Source organism: Ornithodoros turicata, chromosome 5 (assembly GCF_037126465.1).
Source record: "Ornithodoros turicata isolate Travis chromosome 5, ASM3712646v1, whole genome shotgun sequence".
NCBI classification, from domain to species: domain Eukaryota; kingdom Metazoa; phylum Arthropoda; class Arachnida; order Ixodida; family Argasidae; genus Ornithodoros; species Ornithodoros turicata.
Genome location: NC_088205.1, coordinates 3885217 through 3902750, shown reverse-complemented (window position 1 = coordinate 3902750; position 17534 = coordinate 3885217). Strand labels below are relative to the sequence as shown.

Sequence of the window (17534 nt, the reverse complement as noted above, 5' to 3'; positions counted from 1 at the left end):
ACCCTGTGTCCAATGAGCCGCGAAATAATTTCTGCCTCACAGAGCCGGTATGTTCCTTTTTTCTGGGTGGGCTATTTGTCGGACCCCCTCCTCCTCCTCCTCCCTTCCCCCCCCCTCTGAGATCGGTGCGATGCGAAAGAAAACATATATAAATATATGTATATAAATGTACGAGGGGGGTGCGGTCGTTTTCAGCTATAAATGGCGTCTACACACACACACGCGCAGCGAGAAATGTCCAGATATCGATTCAATTTTACGTTTCTTTTTCCTCTTTCCGCTGGTTAGATGCCGCCTTATTGGATAGCAGTGGCCTTTGAAACTTTTCTTCAAAGAGCAGCAATAGTTCCGCCCGGAATATAAAGGGCGGCTTGTTTGCGTTTCAGCGACGGGATGTTTGCTGTCGTTGCGATTGGGCTCGCCGTTTCTAAGGCAAAGCGCTTTTGTGCGCTGCAAGGATTGGGAGGAGCAAGATGATGAAGAAGAAGAAGAAATGTCGCTCTTTGACGCTCTCTCTCGTGCGATGTTTACAGCAGAGATCGGGAGCATTACATTCGCAACAAATACACGGATTCGTTTTGGGGTTCATGAAACGCATTTGTTCGTTTACTGCGATCTCTGTCGCTATGAATCGAGTGGGGGATACAATAACGGAGGAGACGGACGTACTATTTAGTATTGTAATTCAAAGGGATTTTGGGCACGTTGATAATTTTCGTTAATTGCATCACGCATGCAGCATATTGTACGCCAAGGTATTCACGAAAAGAATAATTTCTCTCCGTGTCATCGCTTCCGAGACAGGAACATTTGAAAGCACGTCGCCACCTGACATGACCATGACCACGACCTACTAGATTATAGCGACCATCTCATATGGACCCCTTCCCAGCGCCGCATTTGGAGGCTAGCGGTGGCGTACTCATCGACCCTGTTATTGCTACCTGAATGTCTACAGTACTTTGTACTTTAGCTTACCTTAGTATTTTTGTACAAGCGGCGGATGTCCCACGAGAGATGCTTCTTTCTGAAGTTGATTATCATCATCATTCTACGCGTTTTCACACGAGGTGTCGCTGCCGTCTGCTATGGTAGTCGTACGTCCGCTTCTGCGCGTTCAAAATTCAAATTTCCATTGCCCAATCACGATGTAGATCTCCCGGGCCGGTGAGTAGCGCCCCTAGCGGATCGTGCGGACGGGCTCCTGATATAGAGGTTGCAGATTATGACATGGTCACTATAATCTAGTAGGTCGTGACCATAACGCCAACACCTAACGTCGGAGGAGCAGTAGCCTTAGTTTTAACACACACACACATACACAATCAATGAGTAAACAAAAGCGTTCGCATGGTTGTGAAGACTGAAAGTAAATACTAAAAGAAGTGGGCGTTTAGCTGCTTTGATCTCAGGAAGCAGCAAAAACAATAGCGTAAATACCGGGGGAACTTATGGGTACGGTTGAGGCGATGTTAAGGCGAGTTGCACAAAAGACGCATATCGGGGCAAGTATGCACGTGTGTTTTTCAGTGTTTTTAAAGTTATTTGCTGATTAGGCCCGCGACTGTAGGCAGCGGTATTGAAGCGGTATCGAAAGGGAATCAGAACTGTTTTCAGATACTGTCTAGTGGTTGCGAATGAACTTTTACAGTCGTGCGAATCGTCGAAATACTACTAGTACTCTAATAAGAAGAGTAGTAAAATACTCAGAGTAGTAAAATACTGCTCCGTCACGGTACGATAGCCACACAGGCTGGGAAGTTTTCAACGGCGAACCACTGATTCTGAAGCTGATTGCAATAAGGTTATGTCTCCACCACTATACACACCAACCCTCTCTAAAGGGACATAAAAGGACGAAAGAACATTCGTGTATCTTTGCTATGTACAAACGGTGCCAGCAAAAATACAACGTTTGTGATGCTGAACTCTTGGAGTAAATGCTTGGTTCATTTCAGTTTCTCTTTCTTATTACCTAACGGATATACGTAACAGTAGATACCACTAAATATTATCATACTCCGTTATATCTGTATGTCAGACATGTTTCAGCTACTCACCCTGGACGAGTAATTTGATGTTAGTTTCATCGCGTCCATACTTGTTCGATGTGACACAGGTGTAGAGACCCGAATCGGCCCGATCGGTGGCCGCAAACACTAGAGAGGACGATAGGCCTTCGGAAGTTGGAGTGTCTTCTTGGGAGAAGCTGGAGGGAGAGAGAAGGATCCGCTGGTTAACAGTCTTCTCTGTCTTGTAAACCATCATGATCAACGGTCAAGATCGTGAAGCACATCTCACTCGATGCATTGCAATATTTCTGCAAACCGACTTACAATAAAGTGCCTTTTTGTCAGTCTGTTAGTTACGGTAGTTAAGTAAGTAGTTCTTGTAAGTCAATGTAAGCTGATTGGCTTCTACGCGGCGCTTTGCTCTACACTGATTGAGATTTCGCACGTAATTAAAGCGAGATATTTGCTGGGCCAACCAATCTTGTAGGTCTGTCCGTGACTTTATAGGACAACGTGACCTGTCACGTACCACCACTACATGATCGCGCGCACGCTGAAATTGTATAAAGACCAGAGTAACAATGCAGAAAAAAAAAAAGAAGAAGAACAAAGCGATTTCAAAAATGAACAAAAGGCTTTCAATAAAGATTTAACAGCATTTCAAAACGAGCTTCGCCAAAAATTTACCTCCAACGATGACCTTATACCGCATTTAAACGCGTTCGGCACAATGATAAAAAAACGCTGCAAATTTATTTTTCTTAAATAACGATACTAGGTGATGCTTCGCATTACTGTGTAAGCTGAGCTGCACCCTTGGTGCCGCTTATCGCACTTTGTTAGTGATAATGGGTGCGTTAAGTAGGCGTCTCGGGGCGCGAGTGTTTTGGACTCCCACTTACTTAACGGGACAAAAGCGCCACTCGCGCACCCGGGAGTGTGAGACCCTGGGCCCTTTTTTCGCGCTCCCGTTTCATTTGGGTGCATCGAAGCAGACGACAAGCATCCGGGTGCTCGAGGTTTTTCGTGACGTACTTCCTGCTGAGCGGCGGCAGGACGACCTTCGAAGTGTGGGCTCGGAAGCAAAATACGGACTTTCTATGTTACCCAATGCCCCGAATTCAGTAAACTGTCATATCTTTATAGCTCTTACCACGCTTTTTTATTAGTGGAGAGCTTCCACGCAGATATCGGCGGTTATTTGCGGGGAATGTACTGCTTTAATTCAGACAGCTTCACGGCATGCAGTTATTTTCACAGTAAATAGCTCCTACGGTGTTTGTTACAAATTTCAATCTTCCCCCATTTCGTTCGCTCTTACAAGGAAAAGTCTTCACAATCGCCGTCATCTCTTCCAACGTTGCTAGAGGTTCAAACGAAGCCAACGTGTTCTCTGCCCGTGCACTGCATGAGGGGACAGCTAGGAAGCGGCATCAGCGAGCGAGCAGTTTAGCGCTCCAAAGTTGCTCTTCACCGTTTAGTGGCCGCTACGGTCCCGATTTGAGTGCGCTAACAGAGGGGCGCCTACAAACCTACATTCACCACAACGAAAATACGAAGTTTTCCCGCTGGCGCTGGTCTGGAAACGCCAGTACAGCATCTACGCTTCCCTGATTCGCGCGTGACGGCACAGAACCTCGTGATCACACGGCCATATAGAGCAACGTGTCCTGTTGCTAGCGCTATAGAGAGTCGATCGCAACATATCGGCTCCGTACCTACTTTCCTCCTCCTCCTCCTCTCTTTTTACAGTCAATACCTCCGCAACTACTTTCTCGCAAACTTGCACGGTGTCAGCAACAGCATCAGCGTACTCGTAATTCCTTGCACACCCGTCGATGGATTTCCGATGCATCCTTCACGACTCAGCCGAACGGAAACTGGTGCCACATAGACGCCAACCCTTTCCAAGTCGGCCCTGTATTCTTTTTTTTTTTTTCTTTCGCGGCGTCGACTGTGGGTCGATCACTTTGCGACTGGCAGAGGGGTAATTAGCAACGATTCCCTAATAACGGAGGGCTACCCCCCTTTCGGTCCTATAGTTTCGCGTGCGTGGACGTAGGCAGTTGCGAGTTGGAGTAGAGGCCGGTGGCCAGGCAGGCTTTAATCGGGGAAGATTAGACTTTCCGAATGCGACCCGTTCCAAATGGGTGCAACTCCATGACGTGCTGATTAGCTGGTGCCATCACCGGAATGTCAGATTTGGGAAAGGGACGGCACGGTTAAGGTGGCAGTTAGCAGGCGGGACAGCCTAAGTGGGTGGTGTGCATTAGGGGTGTAGCGATGCGGAGAGGGTCTAGCGTAGCGCCGGTCAAGGTACGAGACGGTGTTAGAGAGACGTGGAAGAAAATAGGAGAAAGACGGACACCAAGGGGGTAGTTACTATGTATAGTATTTTCTGCGTAGTTTGGCTTCCAAAATGCAAGCTGTTTGAATCATTGGTCCATTTACGTTGTTTAAACCACGACGCGGCTTGAGCACGGATCATCCATGGCAGTCTCTACTGCGTGTCATCCTTGTTTTCTTAGCTCTCTCACTCTTGAGGCGTTCGTGTATAAGGGAACTGTCGTGTGCTACGTTTTACTGTCGTAATACAAAATACGGGGCAGGTTGGTACATGACAGACTATGGCGACTGAGATTGTTGAGGCGGCGTGTCTTTGTTTTGTTCCGTGTGTGTCTCAGTCGCTATAATCTGTTACTCTCGTAATATCGTTTAGCTATTTATATCAGTTGCCTAGCTACGTTAATAGTTGTTGCCATTGTCTACCAGAGCTAGTTTAGTAAATACTACTGCAGTAAATAACACTGGAGAGCAAAGGAAGTTCGTAAGGGCTACAAAAGGGGGAAGCATATGTTTGTGATAGGACATGTCCGAACTCTTTGTAGCTTTCCAGGTTCCGAACGTAGGTATATGACACAGGAAATGTACCCGTACATGGATTGATAAGATGTTTTCCTATACTTACAAAAATATGCATATTTCAAGGTCTTCTCTATCTAAAAAAAATCATGTGAACTTATTCAATTTCAGCGCAATATTAAAATCAATGCATGCAGGCAGGTTCAGTCACTTGGAACGGAGAAACACATCGTGTTTACATTTCCTAAGTGATTTGTATAATAAATGCACTATCGATCTCTGCAGCATAAAACAGGAGCGTTACCGAGCTTTTTCTCTGTCATTCAAAATGCACGCATTTGAGTTGAATCTCGCCCACTTTTTCGCTATCCGTGACTACTTTGTATAATTGGGTAGACTGAACCAAAGGGTCAACCTATCTATCATTCTGAACTACCGACACGTATCCGATAAAGTCTTCTATATCTCATGCGTCGTTTAATATCGATGATGATGATGATGATGATTAAGGTTTAATATCGAATAGAAAGATAAGGATAGGATAAAAATATTCATTCTGCTAGTGGAACCGTCAATCTCTCTTACAATTAGCTCTCGACCGTTTGTTACGGTTCTGAGGCAGAAACAAACACCAGACGAACATAACACAAGCTTCAAGGTACCTAAGAACATGAATAATTGAAAACGCAATTGACTTTTTCGACGACTCCCATATTACAATTGTTCATATTTCAATGGAGAGTAGAAACTTCGATATAGTAAAGGTACCGCGACCCTGGGAACAGAACAACAGGGACGATGAATTGTCGGCGCTTGAACTTTGTTGGGGTTTATGCTGTCTAAACAGCTTATTAGGCCCGCGTACTAGGCATGTACTATGAAATTCCTTGTTCCTTTTTTTATTCCTTGGTTTCTCTGCACCCGTATGGGATGCAGTCATGTTCATCCGGGCATGCACGTGCGTACGCAGGTGGGGCAGGCGCAGCATGGTGTGTGTGTGGGAGTGGTGTTTTTGTTTTTATTTTTTGTCGGCCCTTATGGGACTAGCAGAATCCGTCGCGCGACGAATTCCTATTTGAAGCTGTTCTTTTTTTTCTTCATTGCAACCTTTAAACCCAAGACTTCTATAATATGGTTAATTCAATGACATAGACGGACGTACTGCGCAAGGAAAAACCGTGACACGAACTCCAACCCACATCGTCACCTATTTGTCGTCTCATTAGTTCTATCACAACCTGCTGTCGCAAGCGCCGCGAAATTCGGGACTTTAATGCGCGGAGAAAAAGATTAGAAGCCAAACTGCGCCGCAAATGCCCGTCATTTCCGCTCGCAACAACTTCGCCTAACGCACTGGTGCTGGCAACAACCTCCTTTCCCTCAGTGTAGTAGAGAGAAGAAAAGAAGAAGAAAAAAAGACGCAGGGTGGGAGAAGATACAACAGACGGGGGGAAGAGAAGGGTGAATTCAGAAACATTTCTCGTCCATCTCGTATTTAATTAGCTTCCTCCCAGCTTTTCCATTTAGTGTACCGCCGGTCAATGCAAACTAGGCGTGTAGGCTTTATCTTTGTCCGAGCTTGGGAAGGGGGGGGGGGGGGGGGAACCGAATCTTGCGTATCACGAGTAATTTGTTTTCATATTTTCTTGAAGCGTCGCTTTCGGAGGCGATGTGGGAGTACCAGCCCGTGTTCCAGCCTCCTATTGTTTCAGCGCCGCACGCTCATGTGGGAAACATGTAGTGGTGCTGGGAACTGGGTCATTCGGAGCGCGGTGGCCTGTTATCAGGAAAAGTGTTTGTTGTTTAGTGTTGTAGTCTAGGCAAAGTGTGTTCATATTTTGCAAGTGGCAAAGTGTGTGGGGGGGATCTTCGTTGATTTATCGAGCGTCACTCTTTTGAAGAGAGGAGAAGATAAATAGAGTTTAAAAGTGAAAGCGGGGGACGGGTGATTTGGGAGCAGTTTTGCTGCGAAGGAAGAAGTGAAGAGGGGACACACGTGCAGTCAGGCGTAGCCGATAGTGAAGGCTACGAACGAGGCGGCAGGTAACTCTTGTCAAAAATGTTTGCGACGGGAGAGCTGCATATTTCCCGTGTGTGTATCTAATGCTTTTAATTTCTCGATTTTCTAATACCAACAAGACACCTTCGTCTTGCAATATCAGGAATCTGAAGCTGTAGAGTCCGTATCACAAAGAACGCAATTGAACTATTTTTGCGGATATCTGTATTGTCTCTTATTATTATATGCCCGAGCTGTCGCTTTTCAAGTCTAGTTGCATCAGTACAAAACTGTTATGAATTAGATAAACCTTCTTAGCTGTAGTTATAGGAAACATCCCGGACAAAGAGACGACGACAATGTTTCCGGGTGTCTGGTGCGGACTTGTACACTAATAATTTATTTTATTAATAAGTTGTAAAACATCTATACTGATATAGATGGGTAGAAATCCAGCGAACCGGTAGAGATTTAGGAAGGGACAGAAGCCGCCGATATTTCGAACTCCTTATCTTTCGCTATCCTTGCCAATTCTTGCATGTTGTCCCGTTTCGTCCACGTGTTCGTGAACCTCCCATTTCTCTGTAACCGGTCTGGAGCCTAGATCACTACGTTCACATAATCCCCTCCACACTCTAACAAAGCAGCCATTCACTCCGGCCGTAGAAGCCCGCACGGACCCTTTCTTCCCTCCGGGCTGTTGACCCACAATTCGCATGGAACTTTAAACACGTCACACCTAACCCTTTAAATACCATGCTAATGATGAGGACGGTGCCCAGAAGAAGAACAGTCTCTGTTCAAAATATCGGCGGCTTCTGTCCTGAGGCAACTCCCTTCCTACATCTATACTGATATGTTTACCTAATAACATGTTCAGCCATCCCATTATGAACATACATAGTTTATAACTAGGTTGAACTTATCTATTTATTTATTTACCTATTTAGTTACCAATTTACTTAATTATTTTACTCATCTCTCCACATTTTATTTACTTTTTGCTCACGTATTTAGTTAGTAACTTATTTCTTTCTTTATTTACAGGTACTGCAGCCTCAGACGGAGGCTTGCTATTTTGTAACCAGACAAATCTTTGTTTTATTGCTGTTCTCCTACCGTTGTCGCGTGAAAACTAATGATTAACGAACGATTATAGAGCACATTACGTGAATACGAAGGTCATCAAACTAAAGGCAAGGGAGTAAACAGTAAATTCCTTCCCGCCAAGCGCCGGTTATCTAAATAATGTATTTAATAAACTGATAAGCTTAAACGCAGGCGTACCTGGAGATGTATCGGTGGTCCAGTACGAGATTATCTTTCTTCCATGAAATGCTGATGGGCCTCTCACCAAACGCCTCGCAGGAGAGTCTCGCATGGTCACCTTTGTTGACCACCAGAGAGTGGTAGCTCACTTTGAAATGTGCCGACACTAGTGAGAAAAACAACAACTATAGGTGCATATATGTTCACACTCTTAAAAAAAGAAGGGTTTCCTTTAACTCCTTTTTCTTGACACATACAGCACTCCCTTTTGAAAAGTACATTTACTCTCAAAAAGGAACCTCCTCACTCCGTTTAGGGAGTGGGGTTAAGCTCTAACTCCCTATCGGAGAGTAATACTACCCTCCGGTAGGGAGTAAGGGAGTAATGTTACTCCCTTGTGGGACTGAGGAGACCCCTTTTTGAGAGTAATTGTACTCTCCAAAAGGGAGTTATATATGTGGCAAGAAAAAGGAGTTAAAGTACACCCTTTCTTCTTTTTTTTTTTAAGAGTGCGCACGTCTTATCTCAGCTACAAGCATCTTGATATCACTGATTGCGCCTTCTAGAAGTCAACAAAGTCAATTACCCAAGCAGCACAATGTACCGAAAGTCGAGTGCAATAGGGGTGGACGGTATGTGTCTTATCAATGTTCTTTAGTTTCACGAGTCTGTTCAAGGCCTTCCACCTACCCGTCCACCCCTATTGCACTCGACTTTCAGTGCATTGTGCTGCTTGGGTACATTGTGCTGCTTGGGTAGTCTCGAACACAACATCCTCGACTTACCGTGCACAGACAGACGAACAACAGTGCTGATACCAGCACCGATGCCATTGGTCGCTTCGCACAAGTATTTTCCCGCGTCCCCGGGTCCAACGTCGTTGATTATCAGGGAGCCGTTTTCGAACATTTGCATGTGGTAGTTGCTTATAATAGACTTGAACGCTTTCGTAGGGTCGTCCTCTGCAACAATTGGGAAAAAAAAAAAAACAACGTTTACTTAAGTAGGCGCACACGTGTGCGACGGAATATTTTTAGGCAGTCCCATTGCCGCGAGTGCTAAATGGATTCCAAGCGTTACTTCACGTTTCTAGAGCACACAGAAGAGCGCAAAGGGGACTCGTCGTGCCTTGTTTACACAATACGCCTCTCTAGTTACTCCTCTCTGTAGACGGCCTACGCAACGCGACCTCATGTTTGTTCCTGCCTTAAGGTTTCGCAATGAGGTTCCTCTGTGTTAGCTTCCTTCAAATATCAAACGTCTGTAGCATGCCCAACTCGTTACATGTCGCAACACCGTTTCGTCTAGCACACGCGGCACGTGTGAGTACTCTAACCATTCTACATATACAGGAGAAGTATCTCCGGTGCAGTGCCGTGAAAATACAAACTGCATCCACGAGGAATGTTTGATCTGAAACAAAATCATGTTCTCGGTTTTCGACATACTTTTCAGTGCACACTCTTCGGTGGCTTTCAACTTTTGGGTCTGTGGAGCTGCGGGCCGCATGCCCCCATGGTGCCCTCTCCCCCATATTCTTTTTTTTTTTTTTTAATAAAAGGAAGGAATTGAACTGCGGAGCTGACTGAATAGCGGGGCAATACTATGGAAAGGTAATAGTCTGAAGTCTTATATATTGTGACGACGACAACGGTGACTCATGTCTCGCTACTCATGTCACGCGCATTCGCATTCTGTCCATTAAATCATTGCCATCGCCACGCTGTGCTGCCCGTATCATTTGGTGGAGGTGCGGGCTCCCTGCCCCCCTCGAACAGCCTCTACAAGAACACCTACAGGACGTGACCGGTGACTCCTTCGCGTGTTATTGCTCCGCCGCTGGCCCCAACGCTGCTGTGATGGTCGCCGACGCCCCAGCCCGCCCAGATGACGCGACAGACCTGACCAGACGATCCCCAGCCCCGTAGATGACCTGCGTCCAGAATAGCAGCATGGCAAGGCGAGCATGGCAAGCCATGGCGGGCGGAGCGGAGGCACCGGGCTACTGCGGGCAGCACAGCGTCACCTCATCCTTCGCCCACTGACATCCACATCTACAATCCACATCCACGACCTAACATCTTCGCTCATCAACGACCATCGTGCCCAGGAGGTCACGACTTCGGGGGGGGGGGGGGGGGGGTATTGTGACGATGACAACGGTGACTCATGCCACGCGCATTCGCATTCTGTCAATTAAATCATTACCATCGCCACGCTGTGCTGCCCGTATCAATATATACCGTCTTAGCGCCGCGAAGCAACTCTGGCAAGTATGCGTCATCGGCCGACTTCTGTGGTAGCTGTGCCGACATTCGCTAATCCCCGCGTCACCACATTCGTCTCTGCGTGGAAAAGCGATCATACTAATCACTATGCCACCGGAGCTGGTGAGATGTGACTAAACGCATTTCGTGTTCGTAGCTTGCGGTTGTATCGGGTGGTCCGTGCTGAGATGAAGTAGAACTGGTCGGGCTGTGAATCGGCGTGGGGAAGTACAATACAACGATGAAAGAGTACAAGTACAATACATTTTGTGAGGGGAGGCGTACACTCTAAAAGCTAAACTATACAAAAAAGAAACTAAACGTAAAGGATTATCGCTCCTGATTCAAATACAGGGGGGGTGTACGCGTTTTTGTGCAAATTTGGGTACGTGATAATTGACACAAAAAGGCGTATGCCTCCCTCTCTCCTCGAATGAGAAGCGATCACCCTATCACTCGTGACAATTGTTGGCGCAGAGCGTGCTATGCGGTGAAGTTCAGTTTTTAGAGTGCAATTAGTGCAAAGAAAAGAATGAAGGGAAGGCGTACGCCTCCCGTTTTCAACAAATCAGGGGCGAGAACGGTGCTATGCCGTGAAGTTCATTTCGAAGAGTGCACGCTGGTTCAGTTGAATGTTGCCTGTAAAGCGTGCTCTGCCGCAATATGAGGCAATATGCGGCAAAGCCAACTTCGCGTTTTGTGTGTCTGTGTGTGTGTTAGTGACGCGAAGCAACGGTGGCTATGAGCGGTGTACAAACGTGAACAGATTGATAAACGACAGCAGGGAGGAGTGAGAAACAGGGGGGGGGGGGTAAGTGTGCGTCCTGGGCCGACTTCAGGGGTAACTGTGCCGACATTCGTCTAGAAAGTAAGTAGGCAGAATGACCTCAGCGAAATTTTGTTGTCGGCGTCCTGCCCTTACTGTGTGTCATCGTTCGACTGCATATCATCCTCTTAGGCGTAGTCGTATATCGCAGCGAGCACTGAACTCCTGACTGACACTTTAAAAATGTTAATTGCATTGCGTTGAACTGAACGTTCGAGGTGATTGTTACTTAGCTAGCCTTGTGCCACATCAGTATGCGTCAAAAGGAAACGTGTATCGGCAGGAACATTACCGAGAGCAATCTTCCAGCGTATTAGAGGTTGCGGGTGGCCATCAGCTTGGCAGTCAAAGATAACCGTTGATCCCACGACACTCGACTTGTCAGCTGGTTCAATCTTCCATTTTGGAGGCACTGGATTCAGCAAATGTACACACATTCAAATATATATACACTAATTTCTGGGACGTGCTTATTGACAAAAGGCTTGACCTGTAATGCACAACGTGGACAAGGACATCTATAGTATGATAGGTCAAGCACGCAACGTGTTTAGACTGGGTATTTCCACTATAGATAGTAGATACAATATAAACTTTCCGGAAAACGAATGCATGTTGTTAGCAAAGCGACTTCTCACTTCATCGAAGCACGGTGGGACAATTATCTCAAACGCAAAAACATATCATACAACTCTCACAAACATTTTCGAGCGCCACTCGTTATGTTTCCATTTAAAACTGACACCGTTCATCCATTAATAAACGTGAACACTACGTAACATAAGAACGAACAACTGTCCCAGTTGGTTACTGAACAATACTTCAAAATTAAGCGCTAACAGAACAGGCACAGATGAAACTGATGAAACGGAGGGCTCTGGCAATCCCGCGTGGGTATATCTGCACATATAATAACCAACTTGGAACGGAAATGTTGATTACACAGGCTCGCAATTTTGCAACTATAATTAAAACTAGAAACTCTCGACAGTTCCCATCCTCCCTCGCGCGAACACATCAAAGGACGGATATAGAAACAAATTCATCACACAACTCACCAAACACGATGAGTTCGGCTGTGTGGTTCGTAATCCCACCGTCGTTTTCCGCAACGCACGTGTAGCGACCGTTGTGCGCGCGGCCGACTTCGTTAAAGACTAGATTGGAACCCAGGTCTCCCAATGAAGACTCGTGAATGTTGAGCTGCGTCTTGCTGAAAGGCACGCCGTCCTTAAGCCACCAAATCTTGATTGGCGGATCTCCCGAGCGCACGGAGCACGTAATGACGACTTGCATTCCTTCGGCGAGCGTCTTGGGAAAACTGAATGGATTCAGCACCGTCTTCTCTAAAGGAAACATGCGCATAAGAAGATGCATGGGTTTAATGAGCTGGATCTTACAATTCCCCGCTGCGCGTCTTTTGGCTTACTCGTACAAAGCTCCGCCGTGGGTATTTGTACGGGGATTTCCTTAAGAAGAACTTGAAGGCGCAAAAGACCGAAATGTTGTGAGAATTAATTTTAGCTCACGTTCACAGCCTAGTATGCGCAGTAGTCCAGCATGCCGTTGTGGTTTTTCTAAACATAACGCCATTAGTAATCATAGTGTTTATCTCAGGTTATGTTTTGACATACAGAATGGTTTGACCATCGAGAGAGGTATTCCATATTATTTAAAGTTGGGACTCATAATGAAGGTTTTGAATCATTGCTCATGATTTCCCTACCCTTTTTTAAAATGTTAAGTGTTCGAGACTGCTATATGTTTTCATTTACAGTTGATTCGTGCCACAACCCCGGGGGGGGGGGGCACATGCAAAATGTTTAACCACGTTTAAAGACAGATATCTCTTAACACCCATCGTGTCTTAACGCCTATAGAGGGCAAGGCATTTGCAGAACAGCCGGAAATATATAGCGATTTATCACTGAGAGGAGGAATACCTGCTTCTACCTTTTATACTTCAAAACACAACGCCTAACAACGTCCCCAAAGGGCTTGCTTCGGCACAAGGTTAGTACATTCTCGAAGTACGAGACACGCAGAGGCCTCTTTCACAAAGCCTTCCGATATTCAGAGTTTCTCTATGTAAAAATCGATTACCGTTATGCGCGCAGCTACAAATATGCCCGCTACAGTCTGAGAAGAAAAAATAGAGAAAGAGTGAGAAAATTGAGGAGCGTATAACTCATTGATTGACAGTATAATCGACTCAAATGCATTGTTAAGAGAACTGGGCATAGCCAACGCTATGCTGTGTGCAGCACGGATCGTTTCAATCATCGGTGCCTCGACGATCGTGTGGACATGTTGAATTTAAACTTCATCAACTTACTTATAATCTTTACTCTCAAGTCTTCTCGAGCTTGCAGCTTTCCGGTGGACGCTTTGCAGGTGTAGACTCCTTCGTCAGCCTCCCGGTTCACGTCGAGTACGATGAGCGTTCCGTTCTCGAATGTTCTCTGCCTCTCGTTGTGGGGTAAGTCTCGACCGCCTGGACAGAACCGTTTGAAGTGAAGGCAAGAAAAAAGAAATGGCGAAAGAAAAACGTTAATTAGCGTCAAGCTAATTGGCGGAGAATTTGTTAATCCTACACTGACGGCAGTAACCAAAGTGATCTATTCCTGCATATTTCGCTGTTAGTTGCGCGATTTTTCTGAAACACGACATTTGACAAAAATGCTCCTTATTTACTGCTGCTTTATTGCTCCAGCTTTAGTGCGGAAACTACTGCTTTATCGTTTCATACTTTGTAGGCCTGCGCGAATATTCGAATTTTTCGAATACCGAGTAAGCGAATAATTTTGTATCCGATTGGAATTCCGAATCCAGTATGGAATTTATATTCGAATTCTGCCAAGTCGAACAAATCTCTCTTTCGGACCGTACCTTGTGGACTATTACCGAGACTGCTCGCGTATGTGTGATACGTTGTATGACTGTTCGGTTCGGTTATATGATTATCCGCTTCGTATTCGCTTCCATTTTAAAATGCAGTCTCTGTAAGCAAAACGCGAACTGAAATTAAACTTCTCCCTGTAATAATGATGCGGCAAATCACCGATAAATTGTTCAAAAAGTTTCAGATCACATGAGAATAATTCGATGAGCATGGTTTTCACCATTGTTTCCGGAATAATTGGAGAGAACGGACGTAGTGAAGAAAGTGCATACGTCATTATCGTATGCACACGTTGCTCTTTCACCTTCCGCTGTTTCACATTCACTGTGGTACTTGCCGTTGCTAGGCGCTGGATGTGCAACAATGAGCAAATTATAACTAGTTACTAACCGGCAGTTTATTTCCTCGGGGCGCTCTTCCTGCAAGGAGGCCATTATGCCAGATATGCGGCCAGACTACATGTTATGATGGATTGCGGTCAGTTCGAGATTGTGTCACCGCGTATACCCTATTCGGCTTCTCGTTTAGGGATATCCATTTCTTTCGATTGTTTCTTGTTGTTAATAGTACGCGAGTTGACATCAATAGCTTGAAACAAAGATCTTCAGAGCAATGGAAGTGAACTAAAGTCGGACGAATGTTGCGCGGATCGATATTCTGTTGTATGCAATTATGATAGACGTTGACAAAGATGCAAAAAAACGCTGCAAAGTGGAGGGACAAACAGAAACGAGAGCCACTAACAGCTTTAATACAATGAAGAAAGAAAACACACTGAAGCCGGAGCAACCGCAGCTAACCTTGGATGACTCGCATACAACCGCTATCTCTTAGCGACGTGCAGCATGTCAAGCTCCATTCTTCATTGTATTAAAGTTGTTAGTGGCGCTCATTTCCGTTTGTCCCTCCGCTGTCCGTTTTGTAAACCTTGGCAGCTTTTTTTGCACCTTTGCCATGGAATACCAACTAGCCCAACGGTCTGTGTTATCAGTCATTTATCCCTATTTGCTATAGTCAACCAACTGTTATGCATTTTGCGTATTGGACCACGAGGTCGTAGTCCAAGGATCCCTGCAGCTTTGCACAAGAGCTGTATCTTTGTGCGTTTGAAGAGAAATGAACCTTTGGAAATATGATTACGCTCCGTGTATCCCAAAGCGCATACATTCGTCGAAACGGGTTGCATGCACTTTTAAAGCAGAACTTCACCGCAGAGCACGTGCCTAGCCAACCATCATGCCAAATATCATCTCTGCTCTGATTTCTGGAAAGCAGGAGGTGTACGTCTTTTTTGTGACACTTATGCAGTAGATAATCATTGTCACAAAAAAGGCGTAACGCCTCCCGTTTTCAACAAATCAGGGGACATATGTCAGACAACATGTGGGACAACAGGGGATGATGTCATTCGGGATGATGGTTGGCTAATAGCGTGCTCTGCGGTGAAGTTATGCTCTTCTTTTCTGTGTTTTTTTTTTTGTGTGTATGTGTTACAGCCGCGAAACAATTGTGCAGGAATGACTGGGGACAGTGGGGGTTAGTTTGCGTCCTGGGCTGACTTCAGGGGGATTAACTGTGCCGACATTCGTCTGGAAAGTCTTCGGAAAACCCAGGAAAAACCTTAGCACAGCCCGTGGTAGAATTGGAACCCATCACGTCCCAGTCTTCAACACGACCTTGGCTACCATCAACATCAACAACAACAAATAAGTAATGATGATGTAGTGGGATGTTTCGCCGCTGATGCGGCACCCTATCCCATTGCTTGAGGGGAAGATGATGATGAATGATAATGAATGTTCAGAGTCCACGCAGGAGCCCTGTTTTGCGGCTAAGAATGTGATAAGGGCTCGAAGAGCTCGTAGCTGACGCGCAGGATTGACCGAAGGCCCAAAGCAGTTGAGGAAGGGCAAGTGAGGGTGTCCAAGTGGCTTCAAGTTAGCGCTGGAGGACGCGTCGCTCAGTGAAATACTTCTGGCTACCATCAATGAGAGTTGCGTCTTAAGAGTTGCTAGAGTTGAGAGTAGAAGAGTTGCTAAGAGTGCTTTCAGAGTTTTAAGGGAACAGTTGCTTCGCGGCGCTAACACGAAAAAAAAAAATCGACACAAACTTGCAAATTTCGCATCACCCAACTTAAATAATAAGCAAGATAACTGGATGAGGCCTCATTTACACAGCTAGTTGCACTGACAAAACAGAACTTCATAGCATAAGACGCTGAGGGCCAACCACTGTATAGAATGATACCCTTATCTATAATGGTGTGGGTAGAAGCTTGCTACCCGGTGAAGATCTGTCTTAAGAGTGTACCACGGAGTCACACAGAGTCACCTTACCTCGGCTCCAAGTAACTTTAGGCGATGGATGGCCAGTGTAGGGACAGTGATAGACCAGCGTCGTCCCCGATGTCACTGTAAGGTTTCCCATGTGTCGCACTCTCGGTGGACCTCTGACGTCTACCCGCTCGGCGTGCCAGGCCGTGCCCAGGTCGTTGGTCGCTTCGCAGCGGTACAGGCCGCCGTCGTCCCTCGTCACCGACGTCACGTTGACGTAGCTGATAACTTCGCCCGCGGCGCTAACGAAGTCGCCGTAATGTACGCGATGGCTTTCGGAGACGGCTCGGCCGTCCAGAGCCCAGGTGACGCGAGGAAGAGGGCTTCCCGCCGCCACGCAACGTAGAGAAAAGCGTTCCCCGACGTCCACCAGCATCTTACCGAAGACGTACTTCAGATCTGGTTGAGATTCTTGAAAACAGGAAAGATAATAAAACCAGTTTACATTGTAGGACTAGAAACGTCTTGCGACCTGAAAGGTTATAGTGTGGTGTGCTTCTATTTGAAAAATGAAAAAGAAGACGTGAACGTGGTAACCAAGCCCGAAATTTGACGCAACATCCACGACAAAAAACAAACAGGAAGCATTCCTTTCATTATTTCAAGAGCTCCAGATAGCATCGCTGCATAAGTAGAAACCTGATAGTCAGCCATATAGGGGGCACAGATGACTCAGCGCAATATTTGTTCATCGGTTTGACCACGGAAAGTCGCTATGACAACTCGGTCCATTATGCTTCCACTCAGATTGAACTCGAAATTATTTTACTGAAACATCTGTTCAAGAAAAATGTACTTATGTATTTTACCTGTATTGCTTAACATTTTTTTTTAAAGTAACTCCGTGGTTTACAAAGTCTCCGCGAGGAGGCATTGTTTGCAGTCTTCAGTTGCAGTTAGCGCATCAAAATGTTTCCGGACTGCTACCTCATTCATTTGTGCGTGGATAGAACGTACCTTTTCGTGGTTTGAGGTAACTCCCTACGGGGTTCCAACGTCTGTTTACTCTTGTCTGAATACTCCGTTTCGTATGAGAGTCTGTAAATAAAAAAAGAGAGAATACA

General features: G+C 45.8%; 1 protein-coding gene across 1 annotated transcript in view; it reads right to left on the bottom strand.

Annotated features, from left to right (window-relative positions):
* The window catches only part of LOC135393806 (cell adhesion molecule Dscam1-like), a 293651-nt gene that overhangs the window by 29940 nt on the left and 246177 nt on the right, over positions 1–17534 (bottom strand). Inside the window, exons 7-14 of the mRNA XM_064624087.1 lie at positions 17428–17508; positions 16474–16881; positions 13571–13729; positions 12294–12581; positions 11528–11647; positions 8928–9104; positions 8161–8308; positions 2061–2209 (exon numbers count right to left, since the gene is read on the bottom strand). Of these exons, the coding sequence (XP_064480157.1) occupies positions 2061–2209; positions 8161–8308; positions 8928–9104; positions 11528–11647; positions 12294–12581; positions 13571–13729; positions 16474–16881; positions 17428–17508 (1530 nt within the window). The remainder of the gene's footprint in view (positions 1–2060; positions 2210–8160; positions 8309–8927; positions 9105–11527; positions 11648–12293; positions 12582–13570; positions 13730–16473; positions 16882–17427; positions 17509–17534) is intronic.